At 39.8% G+C, this 15,888-nt stretch overlaps 3 protein-coding genes across 3 annotated transcripts; 2 read left to right on the top strand and 1 right to left on the bottom strand.

Annotated features, from left to right (window-relative positions):
• The first annotated feature begins 875 nt into the window (after window positions 1–875).
• Window positions 876–6,937, top strand: si:ch211-117c19.1 (myogenesis-regulating glycosidase). The gene is made up of 3 exons (XM_017452407.3): window positions 876–966; window positions 3,912–4,319; window positions 4,522–6,937. Exons 2-3 carry the CDS (start codon window positions 4,042–4,044, stop codon window positions 6,308–6,310), a joined length of 2,067 nt encoding a protein of 688 aa, XP_017307896.1. The 5' UTR covers window positions 876–966; window positions 3,912–4,041; the 3' UTR covers window positions 6,311–6,937.
• Window positions 6,938–11,983: 5,046 nt separating this feature from the next.
• Window positions 11,984–12,500, bottom strand: LOC108255405 (tubulin beta chain). Its single transcript, XM_017451344.3, has one exon. It carries the CDS (start codon window positions 12,359–12,361, stop codon window positions 12,110–12,112), a length of 252 nt encoding a protein of 83 aa, XP_017306833.2. The 5' UTR covers window positions 12,362–12,500; the 3' UTR covers window positions 11,984–12,109.
• Window positions 12,501–12,795: 295 nt separating this feature from the next.
• LOC108255957 (tubulin beta-4B chain-like) lies at window positions 12,796–15,755 on the top strand. Its single transcript, XM_017452362.3, has 4 exons — window positions 12,796–12,966; window positions 13,277–13,385; window positions 13,497–13,607; window positions 14,533–15,755. The coding sequence occupies exons 1-4, from the start codon at window positions 12,910–12,912 to the stop codon at window positions 15,591–15,593; spliced, it is 1,338 nt and encodes a 445-aa protein (XP_017307851.1). The 5' UTR covers window positions 12,796–12,909; the 3' UTR covers window positions 15,594–15,755.
• The last annotated feature ends 133 nt before the right edge of the window (window positions 15,756–15,888 follow it).

The following is a 15,888-nucleotide window of genomic DNA, read 5'->3' as shown; positions in this document are numbered from 1 at the left end:
AGTTTGCAGTCTGTATTACAGTAAATCAATCAAGAATAAGGACTTAAAGACATTCTATTTGCAGAAGAGAACGCTAACATCCACCGTTATCCTAACTTTAGCACTAATGTAAGTTGCACTGGACAATACACAAATGCTTAGCTTCATGATCAAACTGATCAATGAAGAATTTGTATCCTTTATCAAGTTTGGAACATGTTATAAGTGATAATTTGTCTGCAAGTTGCTGTACAACGTCTAGACGTATTTCCAGCAGATGTAGAAGGGACTGGGTAAACTCCATAGCATTCCACTATGCTGGCGGAAGTAATCATACCCTACTTTGAGTGAGAACAAAATTTGTGTGACGTCATGTAAAAAGGGTCTATTATGACTATTGGGGTTTTATATCTCTACCTCAAGCAATGTCAAAGCCTTAAAATCCTTTACATTGTGTACAATGTATAATATTTATGCTTTTTTTTTATAATGTACAATTGATTGTATGGTGCATATAAAAGGGAGGGATGGAAGGAGGGAAATAGAGGAAAAAGTTGAGGATTCAAGGCTTTTTTCTTTTTCTTTTCGTTAAATAAATGTAATTTATTGTAAATTATATAATCCCCCGACCCCCACCCAATGTTTTGTTTTGCTTGTTTTGCTTTTTTTGTTTACCCCCCCCCCCCCTTCTTTGTTTACCCATTATATTTGTTGTTGTTAATATCTGTTGTGAGTTGTAAACATATGTATGTGCATTTACTTTTGTATATGCTCAATAAATAAATCTAACAAACAAACAAACAAAGTTTGTTGAGTTATACCGCCGCCATTTTGTTGTTTTGGACACTACCATTCCCACAATGCACCCGGAAACAATTTCAAAAGTCACGTGATGTTTTTGAAACTTGCCGAGACTCCTGAAACAGGCTCACACACAGACCATAGACATTCTGTAGCTCGCGCAGCTGGGACACATCCGCTGACAAAGTAAGTACCACTAACCATGTTTAAACGATTATATATTTATCATTCGGTACATCTCTTAATGACTATTTTTTGTTTATATAGATATGTGTATGTTTGTCGTAAATATATGATATATTTCTGGCCCTAAGTAAGTCAGCTGGTGCTAGGTGCTAGGACTAATGACAGTTACACAGAGAGATAGTAAACAGCTGTTTCTCACAGTCTAACTTACACAAGATCTTTAATATATAAATAGAGATGCGTTTACACATAAATATTAAGTGCTGACTCTACAAGTAAAGTTTGTGTTAATGGCGATTTCTTAAACGGTTACAGCTGTGTTTTAGCCGGTCGCGGAGGCTGGAGGATTCACTTAATTATTAACGAAAGAAAGGGAACATAGTCCAAAAGACTTCGAGTTTTTACAGCTTCAGCACTTTTCTTTATTATTTAGCACTAACTGAGGGTACCGCTTAACAGCGGTATAAGTCAGAGATATTAACTGGTGTGAACACTGATGACACGGATCTGATTTTTCTCCCCTTCTCCAGTCTGTTTACATGTAAAACCTGACCCATAACTGATTAACATGTTTACATCAATCTCCTGACAAAATGCACTGCGGTGAAAACAGCAACTTTGTACCACTGTGATCATTGTGGTTGAACATGATGACTAAAATAGAACAGATTATTTTCACAGAGTTTCTTCAAAATGTGTGTGAAGAGTTCAAAATATCATGCAAGTAGCCTAATGATGATACAAAGAATGAGAGCGACCCTTTATTGCTTATCTGGCGAGGACCACGTGACTTCTGTTCACCTCAATCTCATGAGAATTGTGTTTGAAACCTGGATGTCAAGAGTCGACACCTTGGATGATGAAGAATAGACGGGTAGACGGTTATTATGGTCTATTATGGCCTTAAGACGTTTAATTTTACATTGGCGTAGGAGCCAGGACCATATCCTTGGTCTGCCGTGGCCTGAGAAATGTCTTCATAGACAGCGTGGTTTCTGTAGATACTTTTGAGTTGTTCTTGTTTTTGAAAGGTTGGGTCAGCTCACAGATTGATAAAACAGTTTATTTCATCTGGACTACACTGACTATCCGCAGACCACCTCTCATGATCCATGTGTGTTTGTGTGCCAAACGAATAGTTTTGGCTGATTCATCAAAAATTGCCAGCATTACAATGCCGTTTAACTTCAGAATGAAAAAGATTTGAGCGTTTAGATGCGAGCCAAATGACCAGATATCTGATGTGTTTCAGATTTAGAGCCTCATTTGATCGTGGCTCGTAATGGATGTGGAGAAAATCCCGTCTGAGCTGTTTACACGTATACGTGAGTCCCTCCGGTATTTTACGATCGCAGAAATTAAGAAATTTGGGCCAAGATGTGTGACGTCATCACAACGCGCATTCGGTCAAAGTCGTCTTCAATTCATGTGCTTCGAACATGAGTACAGCTGAAAGGTCTTGTTTACCAAGAAGCATCACTGCGAAAGACTGTGCAGAACAATTTCGTCCAATTGCAGTTTTGCAAGTCAAGTAGTTTTCCGCAGAAAAAACTCTGCAAGTTGCACCGCAAATTTTTTACAAAGCTGCAGCAAAATCGAGCATCTTTGGCCTCAACAATCTCACACACACAACAACCTCAGCAAAATCCTGTATGCACTGATTAGGTATTTCGTTGCTTTATCCCACAGAGACAGCAGATGTTTTTTTGTTGTTGTTGTTTTTTTTTTTTAACTATCAAGTTATCATTCAGTCTCCTCCTCACCATAATAGTGTTGTCTACTTAGCCTGTCTACTAGCCTTGTTAGATTAAACTAACCCATAGCTCAACCATGACCCTGACTCCTAATACACTTTTCACGTGACTTGTGTTGATTTTAATCACAACTTGTGTGTGGAAATGAACTGTACAAGTAAATCATTTTGCTTGGAAGTGTTTGCTTGTTAGTTCTAATATCTATGTGTTGTTGCAGTGTCTCAAATTTCCTTTGTTTATGCTACGACATGAGCCCGTATATAAACACCGTTTATCTCTGTTTCGTATGAGCGGTTTCAAAAATAAGGACCCTTGTGACTGGAGAACTTGCTGACACGAGCATTTTCTTTGCTGAGAAGCTTGAAAGTGGCGAAAACTCCTTCCATTATTGCCCAGTAATCTTACCACAAATCCATATGTACTTTATTTATGGACTCTCTAATGACCCAGTAACACTGAGAGCAGTTTCTCAGCGAACTTTCAGTCTGCATATGAGTGTTTTGTGTCACGGGTCTATAAAATCAATGAGGCTCCATCATGGGAGAAACAATGGTGCTCAATTCATGCCCCAAAGTCCATTCTGCTACTATAAAGCATTTGTAAATAAAAGCTTTAGATCTGGTCAGGAGTTTCCTTCTACGTATTTGATTTAAAGTGTTTCACTTAAAATGATGTCAGTTTTTTTATGTTAAAATGATCTATGGTTTTGAACAGTATGTAAGAAATAAAACACAAGGTATGCCGTTTATAATAATGTTAAAATAATCTGTGACGATGTGGTGTGATGCAGACGTACTGTTTCCACTCGATGTGGGTTTTTTCCCGCTATACTATAACAGCAGTTTTATTCTTTTTATACCACAGTAGTTTGCCAGTTCAATTCTTAATAAATATTAAATGAACATCTCCTTACAGAAAGCTTCACCGTATTAACAATTGTTTTTCTTTGTTAAATAGCAAGTTATTGTAATGGGTTTATTATTAGGTCTATATTCTGTAGTGTGTATGCCTTACAAGTCTCTGTGAATGTGTTGTTGAAAATGATATAACAAGTACTTATCATTTTAATTAAATTTGGCACTACTATCAGAGTTGCTGTTATTTATGTCATTAATACACTTTTTCTTTTGTGTAAAAATAGAAGTAAATATTAGCTTTCTGCTTTTAATATCCGTTTCTTGTCTCTTCCAGACATACACTGATTTCTGAATGTGAAAAAGGTGTTGGCAAGTAATGTGCAGTAAATGCCTGCACATCCACTCAGACAGATGAAGAAAAGCTTCGTAGTGAATGCACAGAGTGTCTCCTGGATATTGCAAGGATGTACCAAATTGTACCAGCGACAGTTGGGGATATTGGCTTTAGTGGCATGCGCGAATACACACCACCAAAGAAAAGAGTGGATCGGGGTGGACATCGACTGATCGCGTCAAGCTTGTTTGGGGCAGTGCTAGTCATTGCAGCTGTGGTAGCTTGGTGCTATTATTCCATGTCTCTCCGCAAGGCAGATCTGCTGAAGACAGAATTGCTAGACCTCAACAAAGATGGCTTTGTCATTCGCAACCAAACTGGAGCCATCATCTTCCGAATGGCATTTAGGTACGTGAACCCATTTGGTACTAGCTCTGACTGAAGCATGGGTACAGCACAGTGGTGATTATATGAACGCTAATAATCCACCCTGAATGCTAATATCAAAATAGAATGTATGTTCTTTTACATATTTGAGTGCAGTCTGTATGTTTAGACTAAGTAGTCTTTAAGTCATGATCTTTTTTTTTTTTTTTTTTGCTTATCTCAGGTCAGGTTCCCTTGATCTGGACTCTTGCTCAAAGGAAGGTACAGTTCTCAGTTGCAGCCGATCCAGTGGAGGAAAGCTTAATTTCTTCATTGAAACTGTGAGACCCAAGGACACAGTGATGTGTTACCGTGTGCGCTGGGAGGAGCTTGATGTGTACCGTGCTGTAGAACATGCCATGGCCTATAATGGCTCTCACTGGTATGGTGGGGCAGAGTCCAGGTCTCAGCACTGGCCAATTGTTTTTGTGGGAATTCAGGAACCCAAACCTTTCATTACTAGTGATGTCAATTCGATTCAGCAAGACTTTGGGGGCATTCTGGAGCGCTACTGGCTCTCCTCCAGTGCAACTGCTATCAAAATCAATGACTCAGTCCCTTTCCATCTTGGCTGGGATGATAACAGCAAGATGCTGCGATTCCAGTCACGGTATGACAACAGTCCATATAAGCCAGACCCTGCACAGCCGGTCCATGCTGAACTGAGCTACCGTGTTTGTGTTGGGTACGATGTTACTTCCATACATAAATACATGGTTCGTCGTTATTTTAACAAACCCAACAAAGTTCCTTCAGAGGCTGTTTTTAGATGGCCAATTTGGTCCACGTGGGCCTTGCACAAGACTGAAGTGAATCAAGAGAAGCTACTGGCCTATGCATCTGAGATTCAAGCACATGGCTTTAACTGCAGTCATCTGGAGCTGGATGATCGATATACGACAGGCTATGGAGAGTTCGAGTTTGATCCAGTCAAGTTCCCCAATGCAACTCATATGTTCCAGAAACTTAGAAATGATAGGTTTGTGGTCACCCTCTGGACCCATCCCTTTGTCAACTACAACTCCACTAACTTTGGAGTTGGAGTGGAAAGAGGGCTTTTTGTGCGAGAACCTACTGGCGAGTTACCTGCCTTGATCCGGTGGTGGAATGGTATTGGTGGTATTTTGGATTTCACCAATCCAGAAACTCGTGAGTGGTACGCCTCACACCTCCGTGCTTTAAAGAACAAATATGCGATTGCTTCCTTTAAGTTTGATGCTGGGGAGACCAGCTACCTTCCCCTGCAATTCAGAACCTTCATGCCCCTGCATGATCCCAGCATATTCACTCGCCGCTACAGCGAGATGGCAATACCCTTCAACGACCGTGCTGAACTGCGTGCTGGGTACCAATCCCAGAACATCTCCTGCTTCTTCCGGATTACTGACCGTGACTCGGTCTGGGGCTACGACCTGGGGCTCAAGTCGATCATCCCTACTGTGCTAACTGTTAGCATTCTGGGTTACCAGTTTGTTCTCCCGGACATGATCGGTGGAAACGCTTATCCAAACCGCACTGAAGGAAGTCAGGGACTCCCTGACCGGGAGCTCTACATCCGCTGGCTGGAACTGTTAGCATTCATGCCAGCTATGGAGTTCTCAATCCCACCATGGCTGTATGATGATGAGGTTGTAGAGATTGCTAGGAAATTTACAAAGCTTCATGAGACCCTGGTGGCTCCTCGAGTGCTCGAACTTGCTGGGGAAGTGTTGGACACTGGAGATCCTATCATTCGCCCTCTGTGGTGGATTGCTACAGATGATGAAGCTGCCTACAAGATCGATTCACAGTTTCTCATAGGGGACGACCTTATGGTAGCACCAGTTCTTGAGCCAGGGAAGCAGGAGAGAGATATTTACCTCCCAGCTGGCAGATGGAGGAGCTACAAGGGCGAACATTTTGACAAAGGGCCGATACATCTTACTGACTACCCTGTGGACTTGGATGAGATTGCCTACTTTGTGTGGATATGAACTTAAAAGGGAAGTGTTTGCACACAACAGACCCAAGTATCTACTGCAATTCCACTGAACAAGCATTCATGCACAGTTTGTTTTTTCTCACATCCGTGTGCCTTGTAATTGGTATGCCACTGTAACCAGCATATGCAATATTATATTTGATTGTTTTCTATTGGTTAAACACATTTTGTACATTGTGTATCTCATTCATTGTAAACAAATGTTTAGAAATGGAGGCAGGGAATGTTGAAGCTACCATTTCTGATTTTACCTGTTTAGAGAAATACATGCATTGTCTTTTGTCCTTTTAAGGCTGATGTTCTATCACATACTCCCAATAGTCCTAGAATGGTGGAAATGTTGTAACTAGATATTAGAAAAGAAGCTACAAAATGGAGAGGGACAAATTCCATTATCACAGGAAAAGTGAATGTTGTAGTGAAACACTGGGAGCATATTACTACCTGGTTTGACAAAAAGCACATAAGGAAACCTTGGACCTCAGTTAATTGGAAACGGAAGTGAATTTTGAAGTCTGTTCTCTTAAAACTCTTGAAAATGCTCAAAAACTACTGATGATGCCATATGGAAGGTGACTATTCTGAAACTGCAATAAAGACACGGGATTTTTGTACTTGTCTTTGTCTTCAGTGTATTTTTTTTACTCCCCTGATGGTTATTAATTTGGGGCATTATTATTTTTATGTTGTACTGTGTGCTTTTTGATTTTTTTTGTTTGTTTGTTTGCTTCAATTTAAGATGGCAATATGGGCAATAAGATTTATTTATAATAAATCTGAAGTGTCTTGGAAGCCTGAAATTTAAAAAAGGGAGGAGGGAGGATTTGATGATTTGATTTATTGATTTATTTTTTTGTCTGTCTGTACTGATACTGTGAATTACATTCCTTTCCAAATTATTTAAACAGCAAGAGGTAATCAAACCATTAGATGTAACTAAATGTAATACAAGCCTTCCTTTGTCAGATTGAAAATGGAAAATGGTCAAGTCTGTTTATTGTTGATTGGTTGGAAATAAACCTACTTTTCAATAAATAAATAAATGCTTATTTATTTATTTATTTATTTAGTTATTATTTTTTTAATAATTGGTCATGATGAGGCACGGTGGCATAGCTGGAAATGTTGTTGCCTCACAACTTCAGGGTTCAGGGTCTGATCCTGTGCTTGGGGTCTATTCCTGCTTGTAGCCTGGTGTTCCCAGAATAGACTCCACTATGACACTGGCAAGAATAAAGTCAACTAGTTCTATGTGAAGTCTTCTCTTGTGTTCCAGAGTTCATGTGTATTAGTTCCAGATTTTAGACAGACCCTATGACATGGTTCCCCAATTTGTATGCAGCAGGCAACAGTGTGTCATAAGGTGTCACTGCAATTACTGATGCGACTCCTATACCCAAAATAAAGGCAACCGAAGGCAGGATGGCACAGCCACTGAGCATTCCTCCAAGAATGAAGGGGATGGATTTAATCAAAAAGATTCATGAGGGAATCTGTAATAAAACTGCAGTGTCTGCAAGGAAATGTGTTTGAAATTGTTGAGGTATAAATCGACCTCACATTTCTCTCTCACTCTCTAAAGTGGATAACCTGCTAGAGAATCTGGCCCAATCATAATATATACAACAAAAGCTCCTCAATTCTGGCATTTACATGTGCACCAGAAAGCTATGCAGTCATAAAATGGGAATAGGGGTAGACCAAAAGGAGCTCACCAGCCTGCTTAAGATAATTACTAGAACTTTAAACTATGAGGAGTTCAGCCCCGGGAGGCCTCACAAGCTGTCTAAAATGCCCTCAAATATTTTCATATTGGTGTCTTCATGGTGAATATCAGGACTGACTGATGTCTAACAACAAAAGTGTGAAATTATCAAGTGAATTCATTGGGTATCTTGCCTCCCCATGCTATTTCTTTTAATCAGATTTAAAAAATGTTTTAGAAAGATTTTTACAAACAGCTACTTGATAGGAAAGGTCTGCTCAGCCACCACTTTCCCAACAACCCTCGCACCTTCATGTGTGCTATTTAACGGCCAAATGTTGATAACAGTCCCCTTGGGCTTGACAAAATGGCTTAATAAAAAAAATATTTTCTTTTGTAATGGCACAAAATATGTGCCTCTGTGGCTGTTAGTATACCTTGACAGGCTGTTCAAGTGTAACCTTGTGTGTTACATTACATAAGTACATGAATCAAATTATTTCTTATGTTAATACTGAAATGGTATTACAGTCTACAGATTACAATATAAACTCATTTAGCAATAACCTGCTTTTAAATGTAGACTACCTGCTCAAAGCTGCCACCCTGCCTTACTGTCCTCAACCTCACTGCTTGACCTGTCTAAAATATACAAGAGGAATGAAAGACAAACCATTAATACTTGATTACAAAACATGGAAACATATAAATGGCCAACTCTTATTTTGAGAACATAAAATCTGTTGTCTAAACATGACACTTTGGCTATTATCTTGTATAAATATTTTTGAGCACTTCTATAAATGGGCAAGACTGTAACCATTTAAGCCTTTAACAACATAACTGCATATGGTATTCACTCCCTAGATATGATAGCTTTATTAGAGCCATGACTGAATCAATCGGTTCATACTATGAGCATGGTAGCATGATGGTGTAGCCATTGCTTGAATTATCCCAAATAGCTTGATTTTGTTGGTTAGACTTTATTTTGTGTCTTATTTACTTTTGCGTTGGTAGCCACCATTCTCTCATCAGCTGCCAACTCCCTTCTAGGGTTGTAATGAGCTTGGCAGGCAATGCAAATGTCATCAAGCAGAGGCCTGATTCTGAACAGCTTGTCATTTTCTGGAGTTCCCGTCTTTTTGTTATTTTCAACATCCTCCTCTGGATCACTGAGGTGCAAGTTCCAAATAAAGTCATTTATAAAAAATAAATTTTTATAAGAAGTTTGTTATACCTCGTGTCAGCTGCAAAAATTTTGTCTTCTTCATAGTCTGGTAGTCTCCACACTCCAGGTCTGATGAAAAATTTCCAAATTCATCATCTTCGAGTTGAGAACACGCTCGGTGTCTTGATGTTTATTCAATGTTCTCTTCATTTTTGAAAATGGCAAAGATATTTCAATAAATGCAACGATTGTCCTTTGCCGGTTTAATGAAAACAAACATGAGAGTTTCATGTTTAAATTTGATTTATTATATTTCTGTTTCTACATGGTCTAGCAACAACAACAACAAAAACAACAACAAGAAAGAAAACAATGGTAAGTAAAATCAGTTATTGGTTTTATGGCAGTTGGTAGACCAGCTTATGGTGCATTATTGCCACCTACTGAGCTTTATGATTTATAATTTAAATGTCCATCTATCCATGCGCTTATCCTTTTCAGGGTCACAGGGAACCTGGAGCCTATCCCAGGGAGCATCGGGCACAAGGTGGGGTACACCCTGGACAGGGTGCCAATCCATCGCAGGGCACCACATCACAGGGCATCGCAGGTGCCAGTCCATCACAGGGCACAATCACATACCCATTCATACACTAGGAATACTTTAGACATGCCAATCAACCTGCATGTCTTTGGACTGGGTAAGGAAACTGGAGTACCCGGAGGAAACCCCCACAGCACAGGGAGAACATGCAAACTCCGCACACACGGCTCCTAACCATGGAGGTGTGAGGCGAACGCGCTAACCACTAAGCCACCATGCGTCCTCCAAATGCCTTCCAGTCTACTAAAAACTGCACTTTGCTCTTTGTTTTAGGGGTCTCCAAATTAAATTTCTATTGTTCTAATTGTCTGAGACTAAAACATTCTTTAACTCATACATATCATATTGCACTGTTAGTCCAGATTTCATATCTACTTAACAATTTAATTACAACATACTTAAATTATTTAAGCTTGAGTGCATTACTAAAATATTCAAGTAGATTCTACTAGTTTGTAGACATATTTCAATGTATGAATAATTTCAAGTTAAATGGATTAAAATGGTTAAGTTTTTGTCCTGACCATGCCTCCATTGGTTAGCAGTTGCAGAGTCAAGGGAAGCCATTTTTTCTTGTGGGGTTAACCCTGTATCAGTGGGTCATTTTGGCACCTGTGTGTCTGGGTCTGTGGGGGTGCGGGTGAGTAGCCACCAACAAATATGTTTATGTTAATGAGACTGTTGTGAAAACCTGTTTCTCCCATTATTAATCACACACAATATATATATTTTGTGGTATAAGAGAATGTTTGTTTCTGAAATTACGTTTTGTGGTATTGTTTTATTTGAAGCTTAAGGATGGTTTGGGTGAAATACGTCTAAAAAAATTGTATCAGTGGTTAATATTGGCATACGTTTGTGTTAGTATGTGGGGGATTTCGTTTGTGTAACCAAATTGTTAGGAAAAAGCATGATGTTTGAAAGTGTACATATATACTGAAGAGTTTCTGTAGATCTCGTAAATTAATGATTCTAGCAGACTGTTTTGTGTGTGCACCTAATTTATGAGAGAGAGAGATTCATGTATTTCCTGGGGTTTGCTGACCAGAATGCTTACAATGTGTTTACGTTAATGAATTAAGGGACGAGTCGTGCATTTCCGTGTTTTACGACCAATGTGTACATTTGTGGTTTAAGTCAGTGGTTTTCAAAGTGGGGGCCGCGGCCCCTTGGGGTCCGCCAGGGGGCGCCAGGGGGGCCTCAACATTTTGGTGTGAAAAATAAATTCTCACTCTCAGACAACCACACACACACAGAGACACACACACACACACACACACACACACACACACACACACACACACACACACACACAATCATTTCCTAATGTAATGTAATGTAAAGATGGAAGATGTAATTTTTAATTAAAAAAAGGGGGATATATTTTAAAGACATCTTGCAAAAGGGGGGCCTCGGTCAAATGTTAATGCCATTTGGGGGGCCTTTCCCTGGGAAAAGTTTGAGAACCCCTAGTTTAAGTGAATCTTTGTTTCTGAAATAACTTTTGTGGTAATTATCAGTTTGTGTAACTAATCTATCAGAAATCTATCAGACTAGACCTGGTGTCTGAATGTGGTAGATGTATTAGAATTGTAGACATTTTGTGTGTGTGTGTGTGTGTGTGTGTGTGTGTGTGTGTGTGTGTGTGTGTGGGGCTACCTATGTGTATGATTTGTGTAATCCTTCTGTCAAGAAATGAACAGATAACATTCATTGGCTACGTTGTTGAGAAAAACACTGTGATGTGTAAAACATTTCTAAAGTCCTTCAAGGCTGTATGAGGACGTTGTTCTCTTTTACTGAGATAAAAAACAAAACCATCGGTGTTATTCATTCTGGAGACTGAAGTGACAATATGTCTGAAGAAAATTAAAAATATTTATTACATAGCCTACTTTCCAAACAAGGTACTTAAAGGGTAAAAAAAAAAAGGTTTATCATTGTATTATTGCTATGTATTATGTCTAACACATAGACTCATTACAAGTAATAATTATACATCCATTTTCCAAATTGTTTATCCTACACAGGGTCAGGGTAATCATTATTCATAATAAAGTGAGCATTTTCATTTAACAATATCAAGGTCAAACTAAATAAATAAAAACTGAACTTAATTTCTCTACACACTATGGCAGCACCTGACTTCACATTTATATAAAACTACAGGAAATAAAGATTATGTATAGCTGATGAAGCTTCTTGCTGTATTCACATATACATTCACTGTATTCACACTTTACATCGATTTCAAGAAACAGAAAGACATAGAAATTGTGAAAATATGAACATGTGAAAGATTAACCCATCTTTAAGCCCCTTCCTCTTCTTCCTCTTCATCAAACTCGCCCTCCTCTTCAGCTGTGGCATCCTGGTACTGCTGGTACTCAGACACAAGGTCATTCATGTTGCTCTCTGCCTCAGTGAACTCCATCTCATCCATTCCTTCTCCTGTGTACCAATGCAGGAAGGCCTTTCTCCTGAACATGGCTGTGAACTGCTCCGAGATGCGCTTGAACAGCTCCTGGATGGCTGTGCTGTTGCCAATGAAGGTGGCAGCCATCTTAAGCCCTCTTGGTGGGATGTCACATACAGCTGTTTTGACATTGTTGCGGATCCATTCCAAAAAACAGCTGCTGAACGGGAATTCTGAATTCTGTTTTTGTGAATCAGATCAGACTCAACTCAGCTCATCAATAAGAGCCGACTCTTTCGACTCCAAATGCCTCAATGACATTTTTTTCGAGACTGGTGAAGGTTGTTCTTTGTCCAACTATGGCTGAGATTGTTTAATGAAATCTAACTCCACCCTCCAATTAACAAAAAACAAACAAAACTTTACATTGCATTCTATACTGTACAATGCATTTGAATAACTGTTTCAGCAAGGGACCACACATGTTCATCCATAAAAACACTAAGCATCCCTGCACTGTTGTTGTGTTCTGTCTTTTATTTGAGTCTGATCTGATTCACAAAAACAGAATTCAGAATTCCCGTCACTATAGAGACGGAATGCATATTTAGTCCGTGATACAACACGCTTATGAGTGTTCGGACGAGTTTGTTTGAGGTCACGGTTTGTGTTTTGTAAACGCTTCTCAAAACAAAATGAGGGAAATTGTTCACATGCAAGCTGGTCAGTGTGGGAATCAAATCGGTGCAAAAGTAAGTTTAAAACATGAATATAATTACAACTCTTACCCTTTAGTTTTAGTTGGTTAACTTCAGAGGAAAAAAGTGGTCGTTGGAAATGTCTGGGTTACTTAGCAACAAGAATATTAGACATTAGACAATATTATTGGGTTAAGTATTTAAGCTACTTTCCTCTTGTTTAACTGAACGTTAACTACGACGTGGCTGATTTATTTCAGGGTTTAGGTCGAGAATCGCTTCTTTTTTGTTTGTTTGTTTGTATTTGAAATTGCTGCCGTTGACTATAATAACGGACTGGTTTTGTAATTTGATGCTGTTGTAGTTTTGGGAGGTGATCAGTGATGAACACGGAGTCGACCCGACCGGTACCTACTACGGTGACAGCGACCTGCAGCGGGAGCGGATTAACGTGTATTACAACGAAGCCACTGGTAAACCCGGCTATCCATAGCTTCACATTGTGTCCAAATAAGCTTACGGTTTAATTACTCACCTTAAATGCTTAACTGGCCGTAGTGAAAGTGTGTCCTGTGGTGAAACAGGTGGAAAGTATGTTCCCCGGGCTGTACTGGTGGACTTGGAGCCAGGGACCATGGACTCTGTAAGATCTGGTCCTTTTGGCCAAGTGTTCAGACCAGACAACTTCGTGTTTGGTGGGTGACATTTATATTTCATTTTATTTTTAATGATTAAAATAAAAATGTATTTTTTTAAATCCTTGTTTGCTCATCTTCCTTCTCACATTGTGCATGATTCGGGTGTACTGATCACGTCGTGATTTATTTATTTATTTTTGTTTAGATTTTCCCCCTGCCTCTGAATTTTGGCTAAATGGTGGGATGATTAAAAAAATAATTTAAAAAAATTATTGATAAATACTGTTTGCAAAGACATGCCCAGTTTCTGTAAGCCAGTCAAATTCTGATTGCTAATCTCCATACCCAAACCCAAATATGCAGTTTCACTCTGAAATAAGTCCCATTCCCTTACATATTGTCTTCAGATCCTTCACAGTAATTCAATATTGTGCAAACAACTTACCTAATGCCTTTTTAGACAATCTGTTGTCACACATACACAGTGCATGGATGCATGGGTCTTTGTTTTTAAGGGGTTATGGAGAGATCTGGGATATCCAGGGAGTTTTTGAGAAAGTAAGATGTAGGAATATGAGCGCAACTTTTTATTTATTATATCTTGTGTCTGGGCCACATTTTGTTATGCTCATAAGCAACACTGAATGAGTGGATGAATGCAGGCAGAGGGTCCAGTTTACCCCAATAGAATGCAAATTTAGAGAAATGAGGGAAGAAATGCAAGGTGACATTGAATGAAGAATTGAATAGTATATTTTTCTCATTTTAGATATGTAGGCCACAACCAATGTATACAACATATATTTCTTAAAGTGTATCTAGAAAGTTCCAAAAAATGCATTCAAAGATCTGGATATTTTCTTTTGGATAGTAATGTATGTATTAAGCACACGTTTTTATATAGATCACTTTAACTGTTTAAAATGGCATGTTTGTGGTGCCTTTATGTTGTAATTTAGCCTTACTGTCCTGCTTTTCACAGGCCAGAGTGGTGCTGGAAACAACTGGGCCAAAGGCCATTATACTGAAGGTGCTGAGCTGGTGGACTCGGTGCTGGATGTTGTGCGTAAGGAGGCTGAGAGCTGTGACTGCCTACAGGGCTTCCAGCTCACTCACTCCTTGGGTGGGGGCACCGGATCGGGCATGGGCACACTGCTCATCAGCAAGATCCGTGAGGAGTATCCTGACCGCATCATGAACACGTTCAGTGTTGTGCCGTCTCCTAAAGTCTCAGACACTGTGGTGGAGCCCTACAACGCCACTCTGTCTGTGCACCAACTGGTGGAGAACACTGACGAGACGTACTGCATCGACAATGAAGCACTTTATGATATCTGTTTCCGCACTTTAAAGCTCACAACTCCCACTTATGGCGATCTCAACCATCTTGTTTCTGCCACCATGAGTGGTGTGACCACCTGCCTCCGTTTTCCTGGGCAGCTCAACGCTGACCTGCGAAAACTGGCTGTCAATATGGTGCCCTTCCCTCGTCTGCACTTTTTCATGCCTGGTTTTGCCCCACTCACCAGCAGGGGGAGCCAGCAGTACCGTGCGCTCACCGTGCCTGAACTAACACAACAGATGTTTGATGCCAAGAATATGATGGCTGCGTGTGATCCACGCCATGGCCGCTACCTGACTGTGGCTGCTATCTTCCGGGGCCGCATGTCCATGAAAGAGGTGGATGAGCAGATGCTCAATGTGCAAAACAAAAACAGCAGCTATTTTGTGGAATGGATCCCCAACAATGTCAAAACAGCTGTATGTGACATCCCACCAAGAGGGCTTAAGATGGCTGCCACCTTCATTGGCAACAGCACAGCCATCCAGGAGCTGTTCAAGCGCATCTCGGAGCAGTTCACAGCCATGTTCAGGAGAAAGGCCTTCCTGCATTGGTACACAGGAGAAGGAATGGATGAGATGGAGTTCACTGAGGCAGAGAGCAACATGAATGACCTTGTGTCTGAGTACCAGCAGTACCAGGATGCCACAGCTGAAGAGGAGGGTGAGTTTGATGAAGAGGAAGAAGAGGAAGGGGCTTAAAGATGGGTTAATCTTTCACATGTTCATATTTTCACAATTTCTATGTCTTTCTGTTCCTTGAAATCGATGTAAAGTTCAGTTAACAACTCCACTGTTGTGCTTTCAAACTTAAATAAATGTACTTTCAAACTCTCTAATAAATGTTTAACTTGGGCAGCTTGGCTCGTTCTTTGCTCATTTTTAACTAAATCATTCAGCAATTTGGAGACCAATGTCTTTTTAGTTCTCATGTAGTTGCACAGAATTATGAATATTATATTTCCATTTTTTGCCTCGACTGAATTCTAAACTCAGA

Source organism: Ictalurus punctatus, chromosome 22 (genome assembly GCF_001660625.3).
Source record: "Ictalurus punctatus breed USDA103 chromosome 22, Coco_2.0, whole genome shotgun sequence".
NCBI classification, from domain to species: domain Eukaryota; kingdom Metazoa; phylum Chordata; class Actinopteri; order Siluriformes; family Ictaluridae; genus Ictalurus; species Ictalurus punctatus.
The sequence above is the reverse complement of the archived record's forward strand: the minus strand, read 5'-3'. Positions and strand labels throughout refer to the sequence as shown.

What these genes read in the sequence shown, in the direction of transcription:
- si:ch211-117c19.1 (XM_017452407.3), top strand. Translation starts at nt 4,042, where the DNA reads ATGTACCAAATTGTACCAGCGACAGTTGGGGATATTGGCTTTAGTGGC. An exon ending in ATCTTCCGAATGGCATTTAG is followed by an intron (nt 4,320 to 4,521) that starts GTACGTGAACCC and finishes TGCTTATCTCAG; the next exon opens with GTCAGGTTCCCTTGATCTGG.
- LOC108255405 (XM_017451344.3), bottom strand. Translation starts at nt 12,361, where the DNA reads ATGGCTGCCACCTTCATTGGCAACAGCACAGCCATCCAGGAGCTGTTC.
- LOC108255957 (XM_017452362.3), top strand. Translation starts at nt 12,910, where the DNA reads ATGAGGGAAATTGTTCACATGCAAGCTGGTCAGTGTGGGAATCAAATC. An exon ending in GGAATCAAATCGGTGCAAAA is followed by an intron (nt 12,967 to 13,276) that starts GTAAGTTTAAAA and finishes ATGCTGTTGTAG; the next exon opens with TTTTGGGAGGTGATCAGTGA. An exon ending in ACCAGACAACTTCGTGTTTG is followed by an intron (nt 13,608 to 14,532) that starts GTGGGTGACATT and finishes TGCTTTTCACAG; the next exon opens with GCCAGAGTGGTGCTGGAAAC.